Consider the following 19,006-nt stretch of genomic DNA (forward strand, 5'->3'; position numbering starts at 1 on the left):
ATTGCAAAGCGGATGGCAGTCGGCTTCGCCCAGGTAACCTTATGCTCTAATAGCAAGGCCATCCAGCCAAGCCACTTCATGGCGTCTGTGCTAGCTGCGCCCATTACCACGGCGATGACTAGTATCACCCGTACTCTACATGACTTAATGATTCATCCTACACTTCACTTGGATCAGGATATGCCAGGTTCGCAGCCGACTGCTGTTGTCCTGTTGCATGGTATTGAATATACATCGCGCCGCCGTAAACTTTCCTTAGACCTAACGTTAGTACGCCAAGTTAGCCTTTAGATCAGGCTACACAGCAGTGGTGCAAAGTCAACCTGATACAAGTGACTATTACATTGTTTGGCATGTCAGACCCTTCTGGGTGCCTAGTCGAGGCTGACTTTCTCGAGGTCCTTCACCAGGAGGGCAGTGGCAACCTTCTCCTGGGCCAGCGGCCCGCCAAAAAATGCGCCTGTAAAAGCTCGCGATATGGCTTGCCGGTCCCGAACCGCCAAAGTCCCCCTGGCAAGACCATTGACGCTGAGGCCATTCAGCTCTTTAAGTAAGCAAGTCGCCGCGACGACGCGAAAGCTCTCGAGCTCCCCGGTGCCGCGATAAGACGGGTGAGCCTCGTTGACATCGTTGATGCAGCCGACGACCAGGCATGCCCACGACAGCTGGATCGCCTCGTACCCGTCGTCTTCGTCGCTTGCATCGACCGTGCCATCACTTGCCGTCTCCGTACCCGTGACGCGGCTAGGGTCGCGAATCAGCTTGGCGATCCACGTCATCACCCGGTCTGTCTCGTCCTTGAGCCGAATAGACGCCTCTCGCTGCTGTCGCGTCTGCGTTCCTGCCTTGTTTAAAACCGAGCCACAAAAGACCTCGGCTTCCGAAATGCATGTACGGGGATTATCCGAATAGTGCCACATGTTTTCCGACATGGCATCCTCGTACCTGCTGCCTGTCAACGAGAGGTTTGAACAGTCAAAGCTGGGACGGACTTACAGGTTGCGGATCTTCCAAGCTTGCTCCGAGTACTGCGTGTACGCCGTCTTGATTCCGTACGAGTATAGTTCGGCTTGCACTCGTCCCATGAGCTGGTCCCAAACTGAAGGGCCGTCCATGGCAATTTTGCGGTGAATGTGTTCATTCCATATCTTCTTCTCGTCGACATCGCGATAAAGGCGTCCGAGGATCTTCTCGGAGCGGTGGAACCGGTGCCGAATCCGACCCATGCCGTCTTCACCATCATCGTCGCCGTCCGCGTGATCCAGTATGTGGCTGATCTCACCAAGGTCATATACTTTTACTGGGGGCGCTGGTGCGAGACTATACACAACACGAGTCAGCCTGTGGCTTCGCTCAAGCTGAGAGGAAACTTACAAATCAGGCCGCGATCTGGGCGCTTTGGGCATATCGAAGAGAGACACAGCAATGCCAGTTTTAGAATAATCGACTGCGGTCGAGTGCATCTCCGCCAGCTTGATGCAGCTAGGGTCATTGGTGCCGTCATGCTCGACGTCTGCCAGAATCTGATGGCGATTGGCAATCAAGCCCAGGATATCCGACTTCATGAAGTTGATGAAGAATTCGGCGATGTCGTCGCGGGTAACTTGTCGATCCAGCTCTGGGGGAGTCACTCTCGGATAGTCGGCCGGCGGAAACGTGCGCCTGGGCTTTGCTCTCGCGTCCCAGATGACGTTGTAAAGGTCTCCGTCGAGGTCTCCACCGCTGAGCTGACTGGGAAGATCGCGTGAGCCTTTCCGGCTAAATACGATGCAGTTCTGAAGGCTTCGCAGAGGATGCGTCTCTGGAGGCGTCACCATTGTGACACACTGCACGTCGCCGGGATGCAGTGCCGGGCAACGGGTCACAATAACAGGTCCGTCTGCCAATGTCGGGTCCATGCGAGCGCCGCTTCTGGCGTAAGTCTTGTCATACGTGACATAGACCTCGTTCTCTTCAAGGAACCCCGTCTCGTCCATGATGCCGAAGAGGGTGACACCTTTATCGACTGGGATGCGGGCCTTGTGCTTCAACAGTCGGAGTTCGCGAAGAACCACATGCTCAACGACAGATTTGAGAAACCTGTCTCGCCGATAGTCGATTCCCATCTTATCCAGTTGTTTGACAAAAGATGGAAGGCCCACTGCGCTCCCAACGTCTTGATACCGCAGGAAGGTGGCCGTGTTGGTTGCGCTAGCGGTGACAGCGCGGAGCATATTAAGCGCCTTGTTCTGCAGCGCGAGGAACCAGTCGTCGCTCGTACCCATATCCTCGAGAATCTTGATGACTTGCCGGTTGAGAACCAAACGTAGCGGTCTGGACGCCACGTCGCAAATGCCAAGCTCCATCATGTCGCGGCTGGGGAACTTCATCATGGACTCTTTGCGCAGGCAAATCACCTTACCGTGAAGCGTCGCATCCAGCGCTAACATGCCTTTGTAGCCGCCATAGCGGATCTGAAAGCAGGTTGGCGCTGCAGACCGCATTGGCAGGGCACACCAAACCTCCTCCATTGCGTCCCATGAGATTGTCCCAACGCCATCACTGAAGACGCGTGTGCCATCCGCGGACTTGACATCTGGAATATAGCGGGTTTTGATATTGGCCTTGAACAAGTCCACTGCATATGGTGTCTCTGAGAACGCCTGGCCTATCCGCGCTGCACATTTCGCGGCGACTCGAATGTCACTGAAGTCACCTAATGTCTTGAGTATCGTGTCGTGATCGTGTCGCTGGAAGTTGGCATCGAGAAATGGGGCGAGGAACCACGTCGAGTGCGATCGGAGCGACGAGTGGGAGAAGCCAAGGAAGGAGAAATGTCTACCAGCGATGCGGATACCGTCCTGGAGAACATCGTGATAACGCTGGAAAACCATGTCGTTAGAGATTTTGGGGTTGAAGGAGAGGTCCTGGCCATTTTCGTCGCAGAAGGATACTCGCAGGAAATGGTCTCCGTGACTCGGAAACATCCGCAGCACCCTGTTCTTGCTCTCTGCATCGGGGCCCGAGAGCAAAATACGCGTTGGGGTCACCATGGCCTTGAATACCCAAGCCTGGTGCGGCGGTAATCGTTGACCGTAGACTCCAGATCGTAGAGGGTCTTGGCTGCGAAGCTCAAGCTCGGTGTCGATGACAGTGGCCATGAAGCGCGCCGGATCAAGTTGTGGGGGATCAGTACCAGGAACTGGGTAAGGGATTTTCTGAAACAGCGGCTTCATCGTGTCAGTGGTGAACGGGAGTTTACCCTTCCACTTGGGTTCCTTGGCCGTGCGCTCGACGATGTCGAGCACGCGAAGACCGCTGAAGGGATGAAGGTAGTTGTTCCAAACAAGTTGCTGCACCAGGAAAAAGACTGGAAATGGCAGGATGACGTCTCTGGATGTTCCGAGGGTTTGCATTTTGCCTTCGAATGACGACATGGCAGTCACATAGTCGTGGACGATCGGTTTTGGCGACATGTCCACCGTGATACCTTGCTGGCTCACCGGCAAGATATCTTGTGCTTTTAAGCTCAGAACTGTTGGCCAGTACTCCTTTGTAAGTGTAAGCTCGTAGACCAGACAGTGAGCGACATATTTGGAGTGGTCTGGCCATGAGCCAGTTGTCTGCCGCTCCCATGTCTGTATCGAGTTGAGCGACACGTTTACCATCTGCTTGTAGAACCTGGGAGGCTCCTCAAGGACTAGCGTGATGGTCTGCCGTCTGTTGTCTGCGACGAGGTCTTGGATGAGATCGTAGGGGACGTCGATCCGGATGTTGGCGCCGAGCGTTATCACCAAGCATTGGCGACCGAATTTGGCATAACCGGACTCGCGCAACGAGGACTGGCGCACAAATGTCAGGTTGGATGTTAAGTCGGCGAAGACCATTTTGCCGCAGGCGATTTCTCCAACATCACAAACAATGGCAGGAGCACGGTGGCCATCGTTTGGGGCGCGCTGTCGCTCGTCGCGCTCATGACGAAGATGACTCAGGGTCAAGTCTTTGACATTTCGAGAACTCTGCTGGGCAAAGATGGGCGTGGACAGGATGTAAAGCCTCGGAATGTCCCGAGTGCGGCCGTTGTGATGGGGCTGCGTTTGCGTTTGCGGAGGATAGTAGTGGTGCCCACCATCTCCGCCTGCTGGGTTCGGGGCCGGGACCTTTCCGTGTCGGTCCAAGAAGCGTTTGCCATCGCTAGCTTTGAGAAATGAGAGAAACGCGTGTGGCTTTCGCTTCGCCTTGTCCACAGTCCAGTCTGCGATGCCGAGGACGTTGAGAAAGGGCGTGAGCTCCTTCTTGAGCGAGTCTTCGGAGAGGCTCACGTTGACGTTGCTCAGAAAGACCTCCATGGCATCGTGGACGTTAGATTGACCTGCCGGGAGGAAGAGGCCACGATTGAGAAGGAGCAGCTTGTCGAGCGGCCATCAAAGGCAAGCGGGGAATGGGGAAATCGGGCCAAAGGCAAGACTGGACGTGAAATACGTGCGTCACACCCCAACAGTAAGCAGTGGACCATCGACAACGAGCCGCAAGGTGCCAATGGAGAGCGTAGCGGGGTGGGTGACACGGGCAGTCTTGAGGGGAGGAGGCCGACGAGATGCAGCTACGTACTACCTAGGTTACACGCAGCTGGGGGGTTAGTGGTCGAGAGGGTCTTGGGTGGGAATCGCAGGCGAAGCAACTCTGCTTCCATGAGCTTCTGCGGCAGACGGTCAGCCCTGGGGGTCATTTGTTCAATTTCGCATGTTTTGCTATGGTGGGGAGCTCCAGCTGCCAGCAGTGGGTGGATGCCGGAGCTTGGGCCCCTGCGGGCCTGGAAGGCGTCAGTAAGGTACCTAAATTGTATGGAAGGTACCTGGTGACAGCCGAGGACCCTGCAGACCCCACCACAAGCACAGGTACCCTCCCCTGGAGCTTGGCCCGTCTGGGGCATCGCGGCATCGGCCAGGTCCCAGGACACCTCAGGGTCCACAAACGAACCTCAGACACTGCCGAGCGTAGGTACTTGGTATGGACATTGTCATATTGTCTATAAGGAGACATCCGACACTCTTGGTGGATTGAGGACTCGAAACGCACGTAGTCACCTCGTAGCCCATCCTTTGACAGGTCGCTACCATCAGCCCAGCAATTGAAGTAAACGCGGCGTCATGCGGAAGTGAGCACCCACAATGACAAACAATCCTCACGACACAGCCGTATAGAACGGGATGAGCAGACGGCATCTTCTGAACAGGCAGAGCCACTACATCGCACTTGGGTAGACAAATACGTGCCGGTCCGGGTGAGACATCACACAATGACACACGCACGTACCCCACGGTGAGCTCTCGGTGAGTGCGGGGTCCAGGGTCCACCTCAAACCCTCTGGTCTGTGTATGATGGCATCGCGGGGCTAAACATTTACCACCCGTGGGTAAACCCGACCCCATTTGCCGACTTGTTAGCTCAACTACCACCTTGAAGCACCGTCTCCAACCTCCACCATACATAACACCACCCGTTGCCATGCCGCGTCCTGTTCCTTCAGACAACCTTCAACCTCGCCCTCGGGGGCCTTTCGTAAAGCCATCTCGACTCTCGAACTAACCTTCCCGCTTCCCGAGGCCCCGGGTCTCGCACCGCATCGCCCCGCCCGCGATCACTTCACCGCAGCCATCTACCTATCTAGCCATCGTCCATCTATCCCGCCCGCCATCAACATGTCGTCCCCGGGCATCCTCTACGTGACGATGCAGCCGAAGCCCGGCCTCCCGCTCGCACAGTTCCACGAGTGGTACAACAACGAGCACGGTCCCACGCGCCTGCGCATCCCCCACATCTTCACCAACGGTCTGCGCTACCGCTCCTCCCCCACATCCTCTGGTGGTGGTGGTGGCGGCGGCGGCGGCGGCGAGGGCAGCCATGACCAGCAGCCCGGCTTCATGGCCGTCTACGACGTCACCGACATGTCCCTCCTCGCCACCCCGACCTACACCTCCCTCCGCGCCGAGCGGTCCCCGCGCGAGGCCATCACCATCGCGCAGGTCGACGTCCGACGCCGCTTCTTCGACCTGCTGCACACGCGGGCCTCGCCGCTGTTTACGCCCCTCGAGAACCTCGCCACCGACGACGAAGACGAAGACGCTAGTGGCATCATCGTCACTGTCGCTGTCGAGGTCCGGCTATGCGGGGACGACGGGCCTGCCGCGGGCGATGCGTACGCCAAGTGGTTCGTCGACGAACACGCCGGGATGCTCGCCAAGGTGCCCGGGTGGCGGCGCTCGCGGCTCTACAAGCCTTCGACGGCGCTCGAGGATGATGGAGCCGGCGGCGGCGGCGGCGGCGGCGGCGAAGAGGTCATGTACTTTGCGTTACACGACTACGCGAGGGATAACGGTCTTGGGGGAGAGGAGCACAAGGCGTCGATGGACACGCCCTGGCGGACAGAGGTGTTTGACAAGTACGTCGTGTCCAAGGGCCGGCATACGTGGTCGCTCTTCTACGTCTTCGGCCCCGCGCCGCGCGACCTCGAGTCGCTCTCCGCCCTCCCCGACGCGGCGGCGGCGGCGTTCACATCCCCCGACGGCAAGACCTCGACCGTCCCGGGCGCAGACCCGGTCCTCACGTCCTACATATCGACACCCGACGGGCTCGTCCTGCCCTACCGACTTGAGGGCAACCCCTCTCCCCGCGCCCCGACCGTCGCCTTCTGCAACTCGCTCCTCACGTCCCTCCACATGTGGGACCCCCTCGTCGCCACGCTCAAGCGCGCGCGCCCGGACCTGCGCATCCTGCGCTACGACACCCGCGGGCGGCGCGCCGTCCCGCAGCAGCAGCACGGCCCCGTCGCCGCCACCCTCGAGACCCTCGCCTCTGACCTCGCGCACCTGCTCGACGCGCTGCGCGTCCCCGCGCTGCACGCCCTCGTCGGCGTCTCCATGGGCGGCGCCACGGCCCTCCGCTTCGTGCTCGACCGTCCCCGCCGCGTCGCCCGCCTCATCGCCTGCGACTTCAACGCCGTGTCCAGCCCCGCCAACACCCAGGCTTGGAAGGACCGCGTCGCGCTCGCGGAGAGCGACGGCGGGAATGGCATCGCGACTCTCGCTGAGCAGACCGTCGCGCGGTGGTTCCACCCAAACAGCATGCACACGGCCGATTTGGTGAGGTGGATGACCGAGATGGTAGCGGGGAATGACGTCGACGGCTTCAAGCACAGCTGCACCGCCCTGTGGGACTACGACATGAAGGCCCAAATGCCGAGCTGCAGGGTGCCGAGCCTGCTCGTGGTGGGCGAGGAGGACGCGAAAGGTGCACTCGTCAAGGCCATGGACGGCTTCAAATCGTTACTCGGGGCCGAGGGCGCAGAGTTGAAGGTTATCCCAAAATCTGGTCACCTTCCCATGTGCGAAGAGCCAGACGCCTTCTGGGCTGCCATCAAGGAGTTTCTCTAGACATTCGGCCGTTGCTAAATACAAGCTTGTGCTAGTGCATGTCCATATCATGCGGCGTTTCCCGGATGCTGCCAGTCTGTGTTCTAGGTTCGTGAGCTCGTACAAAATACACTCTCCATCCAGTACGCCACTACAAAGGAGAGCCAGAGACCCAGTCCCAGACCAAGCCGTGCCAAACCGCCAGGATCCCAACGTTCTTCGGGGTATTTCTAGCCTCTAGAAGCCAGCCCATCGTCTGACCGAGCCGTTGAACAAGGAAAACGTGAAACGAAAGGAAATCCGACTGATGCCCCCAAACGAAAACAACATGCCGCCCCATGAGCGTGGCTGGTCGCGTTCAGGCACAAGTTGCGGAGCAACGTCTGCGTCTGCATGTACTGGCTCTGGTCGTTGTCTCAAAATCTCGTTCTGCACTCCGACGTCCCAAGCAGTGGCCACCTCTCCATCAAAAAGCCTGCCCAGGCTGGTTCCAGGCTCGTCAAGAAATAGTGTAGAAGCCGTTGCCAATGAACCACCAAAGAACAGACCGCCTTGGCTGGGCTTGGTTTTGGTCGGCCTCTCTCGCGCGGGTCGAAGCTTTCCTGAGGACGGGTACGTCTTGGCTTTGGAAGGGGACGGAGGCAAGATATTGAACTGACATGCGAGAATACCGAAGTGGACCTGTTCAGGAGATTCGTGACGAGAGAGAGGGCTCTTGTTGCTGTAGCGAACGAAACTGTCTTGAAGCCAATCTCGAATCTTTCCAGTCTTGGAATCCGTCTTCCAGGCGCGGTCGCTTGATCCGTCGCCGACAATCTCGTGGAAGATGCGATCCTTTGCGCGGAACGTGCGTTGGTGCGATCCTGGGCAAGCATTCTCGGCACCGTCGTGTCCGTTCCCGTAAAGAATGTCCCAAGTAGCCTTCTCGGAATCAGACTTCTCAACGACAAAATAGTCCAATAGGTAGAACTCCTCGAGGTTCGGTAGGTGCCTGGCAAGGAACTGGTACAAGTGCGTCGGGCAGTTGCCCCCATCGCGCACCTCATGCACCTCTTGACACGTCTTGCACTTGGCTGGATAGGTCCTGGCCGGCCTCCACATGGGTGAGACGCGTACTGCGGCTCTTCGAATCTTTTCGAGGCCGGGGCAAGAAATGTTGACCTCTAGGGCGCGGTCAGTTTGGTGCAGGTCGGGCGGAAGGTAGTCGAGGGTGATGAGATCCTGAGACCCATCCAGCGCAACGAGCATGCCGTTGTCGAGACGCAGCGCCCCCTCGCGTGAGGCCAGCTGTCTGGCGAGGGTCCAGGACTCGCTGTACGTGCGGCTCATGGTGATAAGGTCAGCGTGGAGCATGTTGTAGTTGCTGATGTCGGCGACGCGAACGGGGTAGAAGGCAACCAGACGGGCCGAAAGAGGTGGCTTGACGACAGATTCCTTCTTGATGGCGAGCGAAACCTCATCGAGATGCAACTCCGGATGGTCTTGGTCGTCGTCGTCTTGCATGAAAGACAAGGGCATGAGGAAATGGGAGCGCCATGCCGTCTCGGAGGGCTCGACTTTGACAAAGCTGACGCCAGGACTCTTCAAGTATTCCTCCCACACTCGGAGGCGAATCTCTGGCGGCAGATGGGGAAACAGGGTAAATCTACGGTACTGCGGAGGGACATTGAACGCGGCGGTCGGCATGGCGAAGCTGGGGATCGTGCACGATTGGCGATAACGAAACGCGAAATGCAGATAGCGCCGCGAGTGCCCTGGCCTCTTTGGCTGCTCCTACGACACAGACATTAGCAGGGAGAAGTTGCGGGATGTTGACAGGCGGTACTTGAGGCAGGAACCAGGTCTGTTCGGTTCGTTGGGTTCGCCTGCCTGGGGTATGTTTATCGGGCACCAGTCGGCGGGCACATGACGGATGCCGACGAGAGAGACGGCGTCAGTGTGATGGCGGACGTTCGAATGAGACGAATATTTGTCGGATGCGGTAGAGAAGGATTGCAAAACAGAAACAGGAGATGAGTGAAAGGGTTTGAAAGGGGGGGTAATGAAGAGAGTAGGTAGTGCACAGTATGGTGTTGAGGCAGTCGGTGAACGTGAACAATGGAGCAGGAAGGCAGCCTATTGTGGCAGTGGCAGACGGTGCGCTGCACGGCCAGTGCACAGCGCCTGGGCGATGGCATGCGTGGCTGCCTGGGGCAGGATGGGCTGCAGCCCGGGTGAGGCTGAGCGACTGCCCAGGTGCTGTGAGGGGCAGCCACCAGGGCAGACGGCCCGAGGGCACTAGCCTACGGCGGCAAGAGTGCTGGCTGACTGAAACTCAGTATTTGTCCAGGGGGGGAGCCACTCAAGGCTGATGGTCATCCAGCCATTGACGCACCTGGCGAAAAATGCCCGAGCCTTAGGTACCACTACCTTGCATATGCCTTGCCCAGATTACCTGGGCCGTACCAGAGTGTTTGAAAAGTGTGCGAAGTGTGTCCATGCATCTTACCGTCCTTGCCATGAGATGCTGGCATCAGCTGCAAAGTACGGCAATGGCTCGCGGCTGGCGCAACCGTGCAAACACTCCATAGTGCGAAGGCGCCGCTGACGTGCTGTTCGCGCAGAACCGACACATACTCCGAAAGCGATGCAGGAGGCTTGCTTGCGTGCATCGTGATTGTCTTCAGGCACTGCGACTCAGTTCCTCAAGGTAATGTACGTCCTTGCCTTTGATACCTGTTAGTTGCCTGTATGCCCATGGAAATGTTTCGCGGGCTAGCAGGCAACTGCTGGGAACTTCCTCAGATGTTCCAAAGCTTCCATGGTTGGACTAACCCCCGTCGGGTTTGGCCATTGACCAACAAGGCCCCGGGCGAAACCCCATGGGCAGCCTACCTCGATCTCGAACTGTCCTCGGCCAACGGCGGTCAGGTACGAGGGCTGGAATCCAAGCTCGAGGGCGGAGAAGCCTCGTCATGTCAACGGGCCGGCACCGAGGTGGAGCCCAGCTGTTGAGCGCGAGCTAGACAACCAAGACGGAATACTCCGAGCCCCTTTTCCAGCCCTGTGTGACTAACCATATAACTAGGTCAGTGCGCTTGAACGAGCGTGAGTGTGTTGGACGCGGACGGGCACTTGGCCTTCTACTCTCTACGGGTGAAAGCAATTGTTGCTCGGGTATCTCATTACTCTCAAGCTAGGTGTACCCAACTTGGCATCATCACTTGCTGGCTTGCACCTTGCTGACCAACCAGACAGGAACATGTTTGTTGGCTGTGAGAAAGTGTCGAGCGCTTCCTCACCGGTAGACAATAAGGACCCAACGAGAAGTGCACCCGCATGCTCGGCAACCCATGATGTGCTGCTGTTGCTTGCGCAACGCTCCAGGCCCCGGCCGCGCCTTGTACTCCAGCTATGTATGGTGCGAAGTACAAACTACTAAGGTTGGCGGTGTTGACAAGGGCGACCACGAGCGACTGTTACTAGGTCGACGGCGGTGTATACCTTAGGGTAGCATGGGACACGCACATCCCCGGACGGCACCGCAACCGAACCGACTTTACGGGCCAACAACAAGCTCACCCACGCTGCCATCGGGGGGCTGATACAATCGGGGAATTTTCATAGCTCCTGCTGCCGCCAGCGCACACAAGATCGTGGCATGCCGTTTCCCGACCGGTTGGAACTCCGCTGTCTACGAATTAATGAATACTTGATCAGTTGCGCGTGATCCATCTGATAATGAAGTAATCCAAAGCGCTCTATCCTGTTCGCCCCAGCTGCCCTTGCTACCCTTATGTCATGGCCAGACCACCTCGACGGTGCAGGTCGAGCCGCCGCGACTGTGTCAAGCGCGGCTGGTCAGCCCGTCTGGCACCGGCAGCCTCTGCCTCCAGCTGCGCCCAACGGTCTGCCCTGTAATAACAGGTTGACGATAAATTCTCGATTGACGCGGGGTTGCGTGCATGAGAGGAGCGCGCACAATCTCTGGCGCGTGCGTTGATTTGCCCGCTCCGCGTGTTCCCAGAAGACAAGGCGTTGGGAAAGGCCAGTAGATGGGATGGGAGGGGGGGCCTGAAGCAGACGTTGTTTTTGGTGCGTGAGGCAAAGAGGCGACCGGGCGAACCATTGGTTTTTTGACGACCTACATACAGCTCATTCACCCCCATTCCCCCCCCCCCCCCAACTCCCCCCTCGGCGGGCAGGACACCCTTTCGCGTGGGCTGAGCGGCGTGTGCCAATAAGGCAGCATGTCTCCGCGCTGTTTCTTCGTCTTCAGAGATGGGAGAGCCAAAAATACTGAGGTTGGATGAACCCAGTCCCTGGGCGAGAGAGAAGTCGGCACGCCGGCTCGCTCCGCGTCCGTCAGAACCACCCCGTCCCCCGTACACTCTTGGTAACTCGCAACCCTGTTGGCCGGCGTGGACCACGGAAAGGATTCTAGAAACTCGTCTTGTTGAAAGTTCATGAGCTCATGATTTATCCCCGGCCCCCCTGACTCAGCCAAACTGCTCCGGCCACGCCCCAGGACGTCCGGTTGAGTGAGGCAAAAATTCGGGGGGAGCCTTATGATGTGCCAACTTCTGGTTGGCATATGCGCTGTCGCTCTGGGATGCGGCTCGTGCCTCCTCATTCACGCGTGTCTTGGAGACGCGCATCTGTACTATCCCTACCTGCCGCCGAGGCCATCTATCGCTCTCCTAGGTAGCTGCTGCAGTCACTCTGGCCATTGGCTGGTACCACAGGGACCTCGTGCATAAGCCCAGCGGTGTGCAGGTACATATGACTAGGTACTCTACGCGCACGCGAATCATAGGTGTCTAGTTGGTACACATCAGGCGAGTCACGCCTCGCGAACCGTCCTCACAACCCACGCGTGACTAACAGACAGACGGCGATGAGACAGGTTTGTGTTAGCATTCAAAGCGCCAACGTCTTAAGGGGTCCACGGCGACCTGTTGCGTCTTCTTTGCGCTCTCGTCAACCTCAGCATCGCGCTGCCCAAAACACGCCATGCAGACACCCAAACCATATAAGATGTCAGCCCCTCCCTCGACCTTTGACACGAGGAGAGCCCATCTTCTGTTTTTTTTTTACCCTTTGGCAACCCTACAGATGCTGAAGAGCCATTAGTCCCGACCCAGAGTCCTGGTTCATACACTTTGGGCCCTCTGACGGCTCACCTTCAGCACTGTCCAGAATCACGCAGCGACTCCATCAACTCGCCCGCCTCCAATCCTCTACCCCAAAGTGTAAAGCACACCGTCCGTCATTTGGTTCGCATCGCCTTCGCTTCTACTAGTCTTTGGCTCGAGCACCATGGCCGACAACTCGTCTCGCGTTGCCGTCTGCAGCAACCAGTAAGTCAATCTCTGTCTCTAGCGTCCGCCTACATGGGCGCGTTGACCTTGGGTCCACGCCCGTTCCTCCAAGACGACGTCTGCCTTCCCCATCGTCAGTTTGTCTGAGCGAGTAGTTCTCGTCCTTCTTTTCCCCTACGCCGCGATGTCTCCACACTCCCATTCATCTTGCCACCATTTCCCCGCACTCTGATCCATCTTATCACCATGTCCTCGCGCCCTTGTCTACCTTGCCACCATGTCCCCGCCACCACTCATCCCACATGTCATCAACCCCTTCAGCAAAGCCCACGCCTAACATCCCGTCATCCAGGTCCCAGGAGCAGCAGCCTGCTCCCCGTCCTATCCTCATGCAGTCGGTCCCCGAGCATCTCAACTACAGCATCCAGCGCTTCGCCGACGCGTCCGCCACCATTCCCGCCGACCACCCCGGCGCTTCTTCGCTCCGCCCCCCTCCCGGCTTCTCCTCTCCCACCCCGACCACCGCCGAGGCAGTGGCGCGCGCGCAGGCCATCGTCGCGGCCGTTGACGCCGTGTTTCATACCCACAACGGCACTGGAGGAGCAAATTGACTTTTCCCGCGCCTTGCAGGGGGCATTTGTCTCCCGAGGGACATAACGTTAGTATGTTTTCCAAGGGGGACATGTTATGTCTTCTAAACGGGACATTTTATGTCTTCCAGAGGGGACTTATTATGTCTCCCGCGGGGGACATGTCTGCACATGTCTCTCGAGGGGGCAACACCTCTGTCCGTGCCACGCGGCTCACCCCGCGTGTCACGTCGGCACGGCATGACGCTGTGGCCACCCTTTGTGTTGCTTGGCTATGTGATTTGTTTCTTTGGATATATTTCTGATTTGTCTTTTTGGATACGATCTTTGGTCTTTCGCCGACGCTTTTCGAATTGCTTCATCTTTCTCGTGGCCGGTGCCTGGGCCGCCCCCGGGAGGGGGGGCAGGGTCCCTCCTGCTCCGGCTCAGACCCGGTCACCTTCCATTCTTTTTTCGCACACCAAACGGCCGCGGGCGGCGACTTTGCGCAGACACACGCGGTGAGCCAGTCTTCCGCCCCCGCTTTCGCCATAGATGATTACGGGTAGGAAAACACATGGCATTGTCGACTAGGGATGCGCAATGGTCTCACCCCCTACCCCGGTTCCATGTGCGTGGGCAACGCAGGATGGCGGGCGGAATACGGGCGCCAGTCCCTTGTCTGCAGAGTGGGCATTAGTCAGGCGGGAGGAGGGTGGGGTTTACACCAGTGAGAACTTCCTGTTGTCGCCCAGCGGTCGAGCAGCCACCAATCAACGACTGCTGCAACGCCAAATTTGGAAACCTCCCCAACGGGGCTGTCAGTGCCACACGGGCGCCTTTCAACGCACCCCCGGTCCCAATCTGCACGCTTGTGTTGTTCGCAGCCGTTGTGCTCATACACTCCTCCACACACACCCCACGATACCAACCCAAGCAATGAGCAGGAAGGTGATCCACCTTTTGACGTGCCGCAAATGCTAGTCAATCACCCTGTCTTTGGGCATGGTCTGCCAATGGAAATACAGCAAGGGAAGCCCCCAGCGCCTTCTTTCTGCGCCCGCCTACACCTTGGTACCTATTTTTTCTCCGCCAGAATACAACCCTTTATCGATTAATACCGCCCATACACCACCCCATTAGGCCCGGAACGCCTGTCCCCTCGTCGATCTCCCAATCGTCTTGTAGCTCTGGTACTGGCCGTTCGAGCCCATCACATCGAAGCGCTCCAGGCCCATCACGTCCGACGTGTAGCCGCTAAAAAAGTACCCAATCACCACCACCAGATACGTCAGCATCAGAATGCTGCCCTTGAAGTAGTTGCTCTTGCCCTCGCCGTACACGTAGCTGAGCAGAAACACGCACAGTATCACCGTCACCATGTCCCACTGCGGGAACAGCAGGGAGAACGTGTACATGCCCGGCTCGCCACCCTCAGGGATGTTGGGGTAGACGGCAGAGAAGAGCACCAGGCACGGAATCTGCAGCATACACACTTGCAGCGCGTAGGCGGAGCCAATCTCCATGGACAGGGCGATGTTGCCGTTCATGGCGAAAGAAATGGCGTTCTGGGATGCAACGTCAGCCTCATTCTCAACCTCATACGGTCATGTAGCCAAGACTCACCAGGAACTCGGTCGTGTTGGGAACCAGAGCAAACAACGTAATACCAAGGAACTTTTGATCAATCGCAAAGCTCTCCAGAACAACGTCCACGGTGTCGACCAAGATCTCGGCAATCACGGCGTACAAAATGGTCGCACCCAGAAGGATAACGGAGCTCTTTGTTCGGCCCCAGTTCGGCGCGTCATGGCCATGACCGCCCGCGTGAGCCGTTGCCGTCTCTGCGACGGCGACGGCCGGGTCCCCGCCATCCGGGAACGCCGCCGCGCGGGGTGCGTGTCTGGTCGTGCCTCCGGCCGAGCCCGAAATGGCTGATACTTTGCGCACCGCTGCCAACCGGTCCCGTGAGGCAATGGTGGCGGCGGCCGCGGCGATCTCCGCCACTTCTCGGGCGAGGACAGTGTTGTCGGCGTGACTCAGGCCAGGAACATGAATGCCCGAGCGAACCGAGTCGTTTGTCTTCGGAGGTACCACATGCGGAGTAGAGGACATGCCATTTGGCGCGGCGTCCTGGTTCGCAACCGAACCTTGGCGAGAGGCGTCGTCATTTGGCTGCAGCCCGACCTGCTTGAGAGACTGGCCCAGGATGCGCTTGTACAGGTGGGAGTCGCGAATATCCGTGCCTGTCGTCTCTGCGGCTGAGGGTTGCGAGGCTCTCAGGAGCGAAGCATGGAGCTGCTCCTCGTGCTTCTTTTCCTCAATCTCGGCGTTCCAGATGACGGCTGCGTGGGTTCTGAGTGTAAACCAAAGACCGATTAGGTACGCGAAGAAAAGCATAAAGGCGGCGAGGTAGCAGTATGGACGGACTGCTTCGAGGTAGAAGCGGTCATCGAGCGCCGGCGTCTGGGAAAAGTAGCAGCGACGACAGTCACGCGAGTCTCCCTGGCTATTCGAGCCGCCGGGGCCGTCTTCGCAATCGAGGCAGTTGAGCTCGTGGGTGCCGTAAATCTGGTAAAACAGAGTCGGGCCAAATGCACCTACTGTGGCAAAGAGAAGCATCGTAGACGTCACACCTGCAGACCTGGCGTTGAAGCGCTGCGTCTTCCTCTTAATCGCACCGAAACACATCGAAATGCCGGGCAGAAACAAGATGCCAGCAAAGATGCTGCCGACGATGCTGCCCTCAACGAGCTGACCCTTTCCTTGGCTGAGCGCGACGCAATAGAGGAACACCTCGACCACAGTGGCGAAGAAGGCGTTGATGGCGGCACCAAGACCCATGGAGGACTGAGCCGAAATAGATGCCACTGCCTGGCCAATGAAGTATGCCAGGGGTATAATGGACAGCAGTCCGGCTGTGAAGAGAAACGCCGGGGAGGTGATTAAGTTGTCCAGGTGGAGGACGCGCTGCAGCACAAGCCAGTCGAAGATGACAAACATGACTACAGCCATCAGGTTGATAAGGAAGATGTTGGTGCCGTCAATGGTATACTTCCAGTACTTGGATCCCACCGCACGGTAGGTGCAGAGCAGGATCGACGAGTCCGGGGCGTCATTATCGCGCGTGTACTTGACGTGAGACTCAAAGGAGAGCGCCAGCGGATGCCGCCTTAGGTGATCGAACAAGAGGATCGTGACCTTTCCCATGGGAATGGTGAATACCAAGAACCAGCAGACGGCCGAGACGGCAATCAGTGATGGCGAAATGAGGCAGTAGAAGAAGGTGAAGAAGATGACCCGGCCGATATTCCACTCGCCACGACCGAACAGCCTTCGCTTCAGGCGAGGTTGCCCATCCCCAGACTCTCCTCGTCGTCCGCGCCCCAAGAGGCTGTCCGTCTCACTGGGGTCCGAATCGATGCTGCGCCGAGAGCGGCCAACAATGGATCGGTTGCGGTCCGGAGGGCCGAAAAAGAGTCGTCCGACTTCGAGGTCGCCGCTTTGCCACTGCTCGTACTCGGAAATGCTGCGGCCTTCGTCGCCATCCTCGTCGATATAGGCCTCGTCCTTTTCGAGCCGGACGAACTTGCCAAAAGGATAGAAGAGATAGCCGGCTAGGCCCCAGAGGACCCTGCCGTACTCTCTACCACTCGCAGCGGCAGCGAATAAGAGGCAAAAGATGGCGCCGAACGCCGCAAGACAGGCCATCCACCAGCCAAAGCACAGCGTCCATAGCAGGTTGAACAGAAGTAGCCAACTGCTCACGTGACCGCCGGGTGTCGAGTGAATATCTGCCTGTGCGAACTTCTGAATTGATCGATCCTTCTTGTACAGAGCAGGCTTCCACACTCGAATGCCGAATGGATGTGTCTGGTTAATTGCCTGCTGTCTATCTTTGAGGGTAAAGCTCTCGGCTTCACTGATGTCGCCGTCCGAATCGCAGTCAACGTGCTCCTCCAGGGGGAGTTCTTCATCGTGGTGGTCGCGGCTCTCGTCCTCGTCTTCTTCGGCGGTCGTGGTTGGCACGCCTCGCTGTTCTGCGTCGCCCTCTTCGTCGTCGCCACGATATGACTGCAAGCGAGGCAAACTGCTTGGCGGCGGCGGTGGTCGGCGCCGGGAGCGATTGACTGCGGCATCCGCCTCTACTTCGTGCGTGTCGTCGTCGGCCGAGAACACTTCGCCGCGGTGCGGTGTGTTGGACGAGGTGCGTCGACTCAGCTGCGGCTTTCGTAGTCGCGTCAGCGACTTGACGCGGTCGCCCGACAAGGGCGCGCCGGGCCGGGTTTGCGATGCAAAGGTGCGTTGCTGTGACGAGTCGGCAGGGCTCCGCGTGGCGCTGGCCGTGGCCGAAGACTGTATGGATCCTGGAGAGGTAATGAAGGGGTCAGTTATGCGGCTGGGCGTGGCGAAGAGGGCAGCGGCCCAGGAAGGGCGCTCACCATAGCCGGTGGCTTCGGATCGCCGTCGCACGGTGTCGGTGGACTGATAGCTCTCGGAGAGGCCCTCGGAATCACGGCGAGCAGAAGGCTCAGACTGTGGGTTGGGGAAGCGGGTGTCCGTGGGTGACGTGACATCCGATGCCTCGCTGGGTCGATGGCCACCAGGCGCGCCCTCGTTGTGCGAGGGGTCCATGATGTCCAGGCCGGGCGGCGAGGTCGACGCCCAAAGATGGAGGAGCGTATGCTCGATGGGACGCCAGCTTTGTGACGTTGCGCGGTTGGGGAGCGGTCAGGCGTTTGTTGTCGGTCAGCGCGGCAGAACGCGAGCGACGGAGGCAGCGCCGTCGGAGCACCTGAGGTACCAAGGCTGAGGCACGCGGCGCGACAGGAGTCAAGCGTGCTCTGCGATGCGCGGCTGCTCTGGCCCTGCTGCCCTTGACGGGCGGGAAGTGGCGCGTTGAGGTCGTCGCTGGTTGGAGAGGGTTGAGCAAATGTAGAGAGTAAGGTAGGAAGCGGCGGCGACGAGGTGAGTTGGCGTGGTGGGCAGGTGAGGTGGAGAGGGAAGCCACCGGCTCAAATGAAGGATTGAACGCGATACGGCAAGCCTGGGGCCAAGACGGACGGGAAGCTTTGGGGGTGATCGGCGCGGCGGCACGGCGCTGCCGGCTGGCGGGCGATTGGTGTCCACCCAGTGTGGGTGACCCTCCAGGTGGCCCCTAAAGGTACCCTAGCTGCGGCAGGTGCGGGTGCTGTCGACTCTCGAGGCTCGGCGGCGGCACCCCAGTGGGTGCACGAGCGGCGCACCAGTGGAGCGGGTGCATCACAGGCGGGCGGCTCTTGTGGCGCCTGGCGCGCTCACGGTGCAGATGACGAGACGGCCAACAGGCCTCTTGGCTGGCTGACGTGCTCGCGGCCGGCGTCGGGAATTGCCCACGGATGCCACCTGTCGGGTTGCGTTTTGCCCAGACGTGTCGTACGAGCTTCGCAGCTGCCCTAGTCGAGGCCCGTTGCTATCTATCTGTGACAGTCAAGTTGAGGTAAAGTTGAGCAGAGCTGGGGAGCTCCTGTGGATCTGGCCGCCGGGTACTTGGTAGCCTGTGGAGGATTCCACGTTGGCGGCGGGTACCGGAAAGGGGGGGGCCGGCGCGGATGGACAACGTGCAAGCAGGCAAGCAGGCTCCAGCACTGGCCGACAGGTGGACGTGGCAAGCGAGGTGCCGGCCAAAAAAAAGGTAGGATGACTGTGCTGGGTGCCCAGTGGCGGGCCGTCCGAAGGAAACTCGGACAGTGCCCAACCCCCAACC

The 19,006-nt window shown here is 58.8% G+C and overlaps 5 protein-coding genes across 5 annotated transcripts; 2 read left to right on the forward strand and 3 right to left on the reverse strand.

Moving 5' to 3' along the window:
- Positions 1 to 55: 55 nt before the first annotated feature.
- On the reverse strand, positions 56 to 4,580 carry JDV02_010472 (uncharacterized protein). The gene is made up of 4 exons (XM_047992214.1): positions 1,375 to 4,580; positions 997 to 1,320; positions 344 to 945; positions 56 to 261 (listed from the first exon to the last, which is right to left on the reverse strand). Exons 1-3 carry the CDS (start codon positions 4,326 to 4,328, stop codon positions 375 to 377), a joined length of 3,849 nt encoding a protein of 1,282 aa, XP_047848228.1. The 5' UTR covers positions 4,329 to 4,580; the 3' UTR covers positions 56 to 261; positions 344 to 374.
- Positions 4,581 to 6,176: 1,596 nt separating this feature from the next.
- Positions 6,177 to 7,541, forward strand: JDV02_010473 (Acetyl-CoA C-acetyltransferase). Its single transcript, XM_047992215.1, has one exon. The coding sequence runs from the start codon at positions 6,213 to 6,215 to the stop codon at positions 7,410 to 7,412; it is 1,200 nt and encodes a 399-aa protein (XP_047848229.1). The 5' UTR covers positions 6,177 to 6,212; the 3' UTR covers positions 7,413 to 7,541.
- On the reverse strand, positions 7,390 to 9,472 carry JDV02_010474 (uncharacterized protein). Its single transcript, XM_047992216.1, has one exon. The coding sequence runs from the start codon at positions 9,075 to 9,077 to the stop codon at positions 7,629 to 7,631; it is 1,449 nt and encodes a 482-aa protein (XP_047848230.1). The 5' UTR covers positions 9,078 to 9,472; the 3' UTR covers positions 7,390 to 7,628.
- A 3,217-nt stretch (positions 9,473 to 12,689) lies between these two features.
- On the forward strand, positions 12,690 to 13,302 carry JDV02_010475 (uncharacterized protein; the record flags this gene model as incomplete). The annotated part of the gene is made up of 2 exons (XM_047992217.1): positions 12,690 to 12,730; positions 13,044 to 13,302. 2 exons carry the CDS (start codon positions 12,690 to 12,692, stop codon positions 13,300 to 13,302), a joined length of 300 nt encoding a protein of 99 aa, XP_047848231.1.
- A 741-nt stretch (positions 13,303 to 14,043) lies between these two features.
- JDV02_010476 (uncharacterized protein) lies at positions 14,044 to 18,282 on the reverse strand. Its single transcript, XM_047992218.1, has 3 exons — positions 17,703 to 18,282; positions 14,887 to 17,627; positions 14,044 to 14,828 (listed from the first exon to the last, which is right to left on the reverse strand). Exons 1-3 carry the CDS (start codon positions 17,893 to 17,895, stop codon positions 14,400 to 14,402), a joined length of 3,363 nt encoding a protein of 1,120 aa, XP_047848232.1. The 5' UTR covers positions 17,896 to 18,282; the 3' UTR covers positions 14,044 to 14,399.
- Positions 18,283 to 19,006: the final 724 nt, after the last annotated feature.

Source organism: Purpureocillium takamizusanense, chromosome 12, assembly GCF_022605165.1.
Source record: "Purpureocillium takamizusanense chromosome 12, complete sequence".
Classification (NCBI taxonomy): Eukaryota; Fungi; Ascomycota; class Sordariomycetes; order Hypocreales; family Ophiocordycipitaceae; genus Purpureocillium; species Purpureocillium takamizusanense.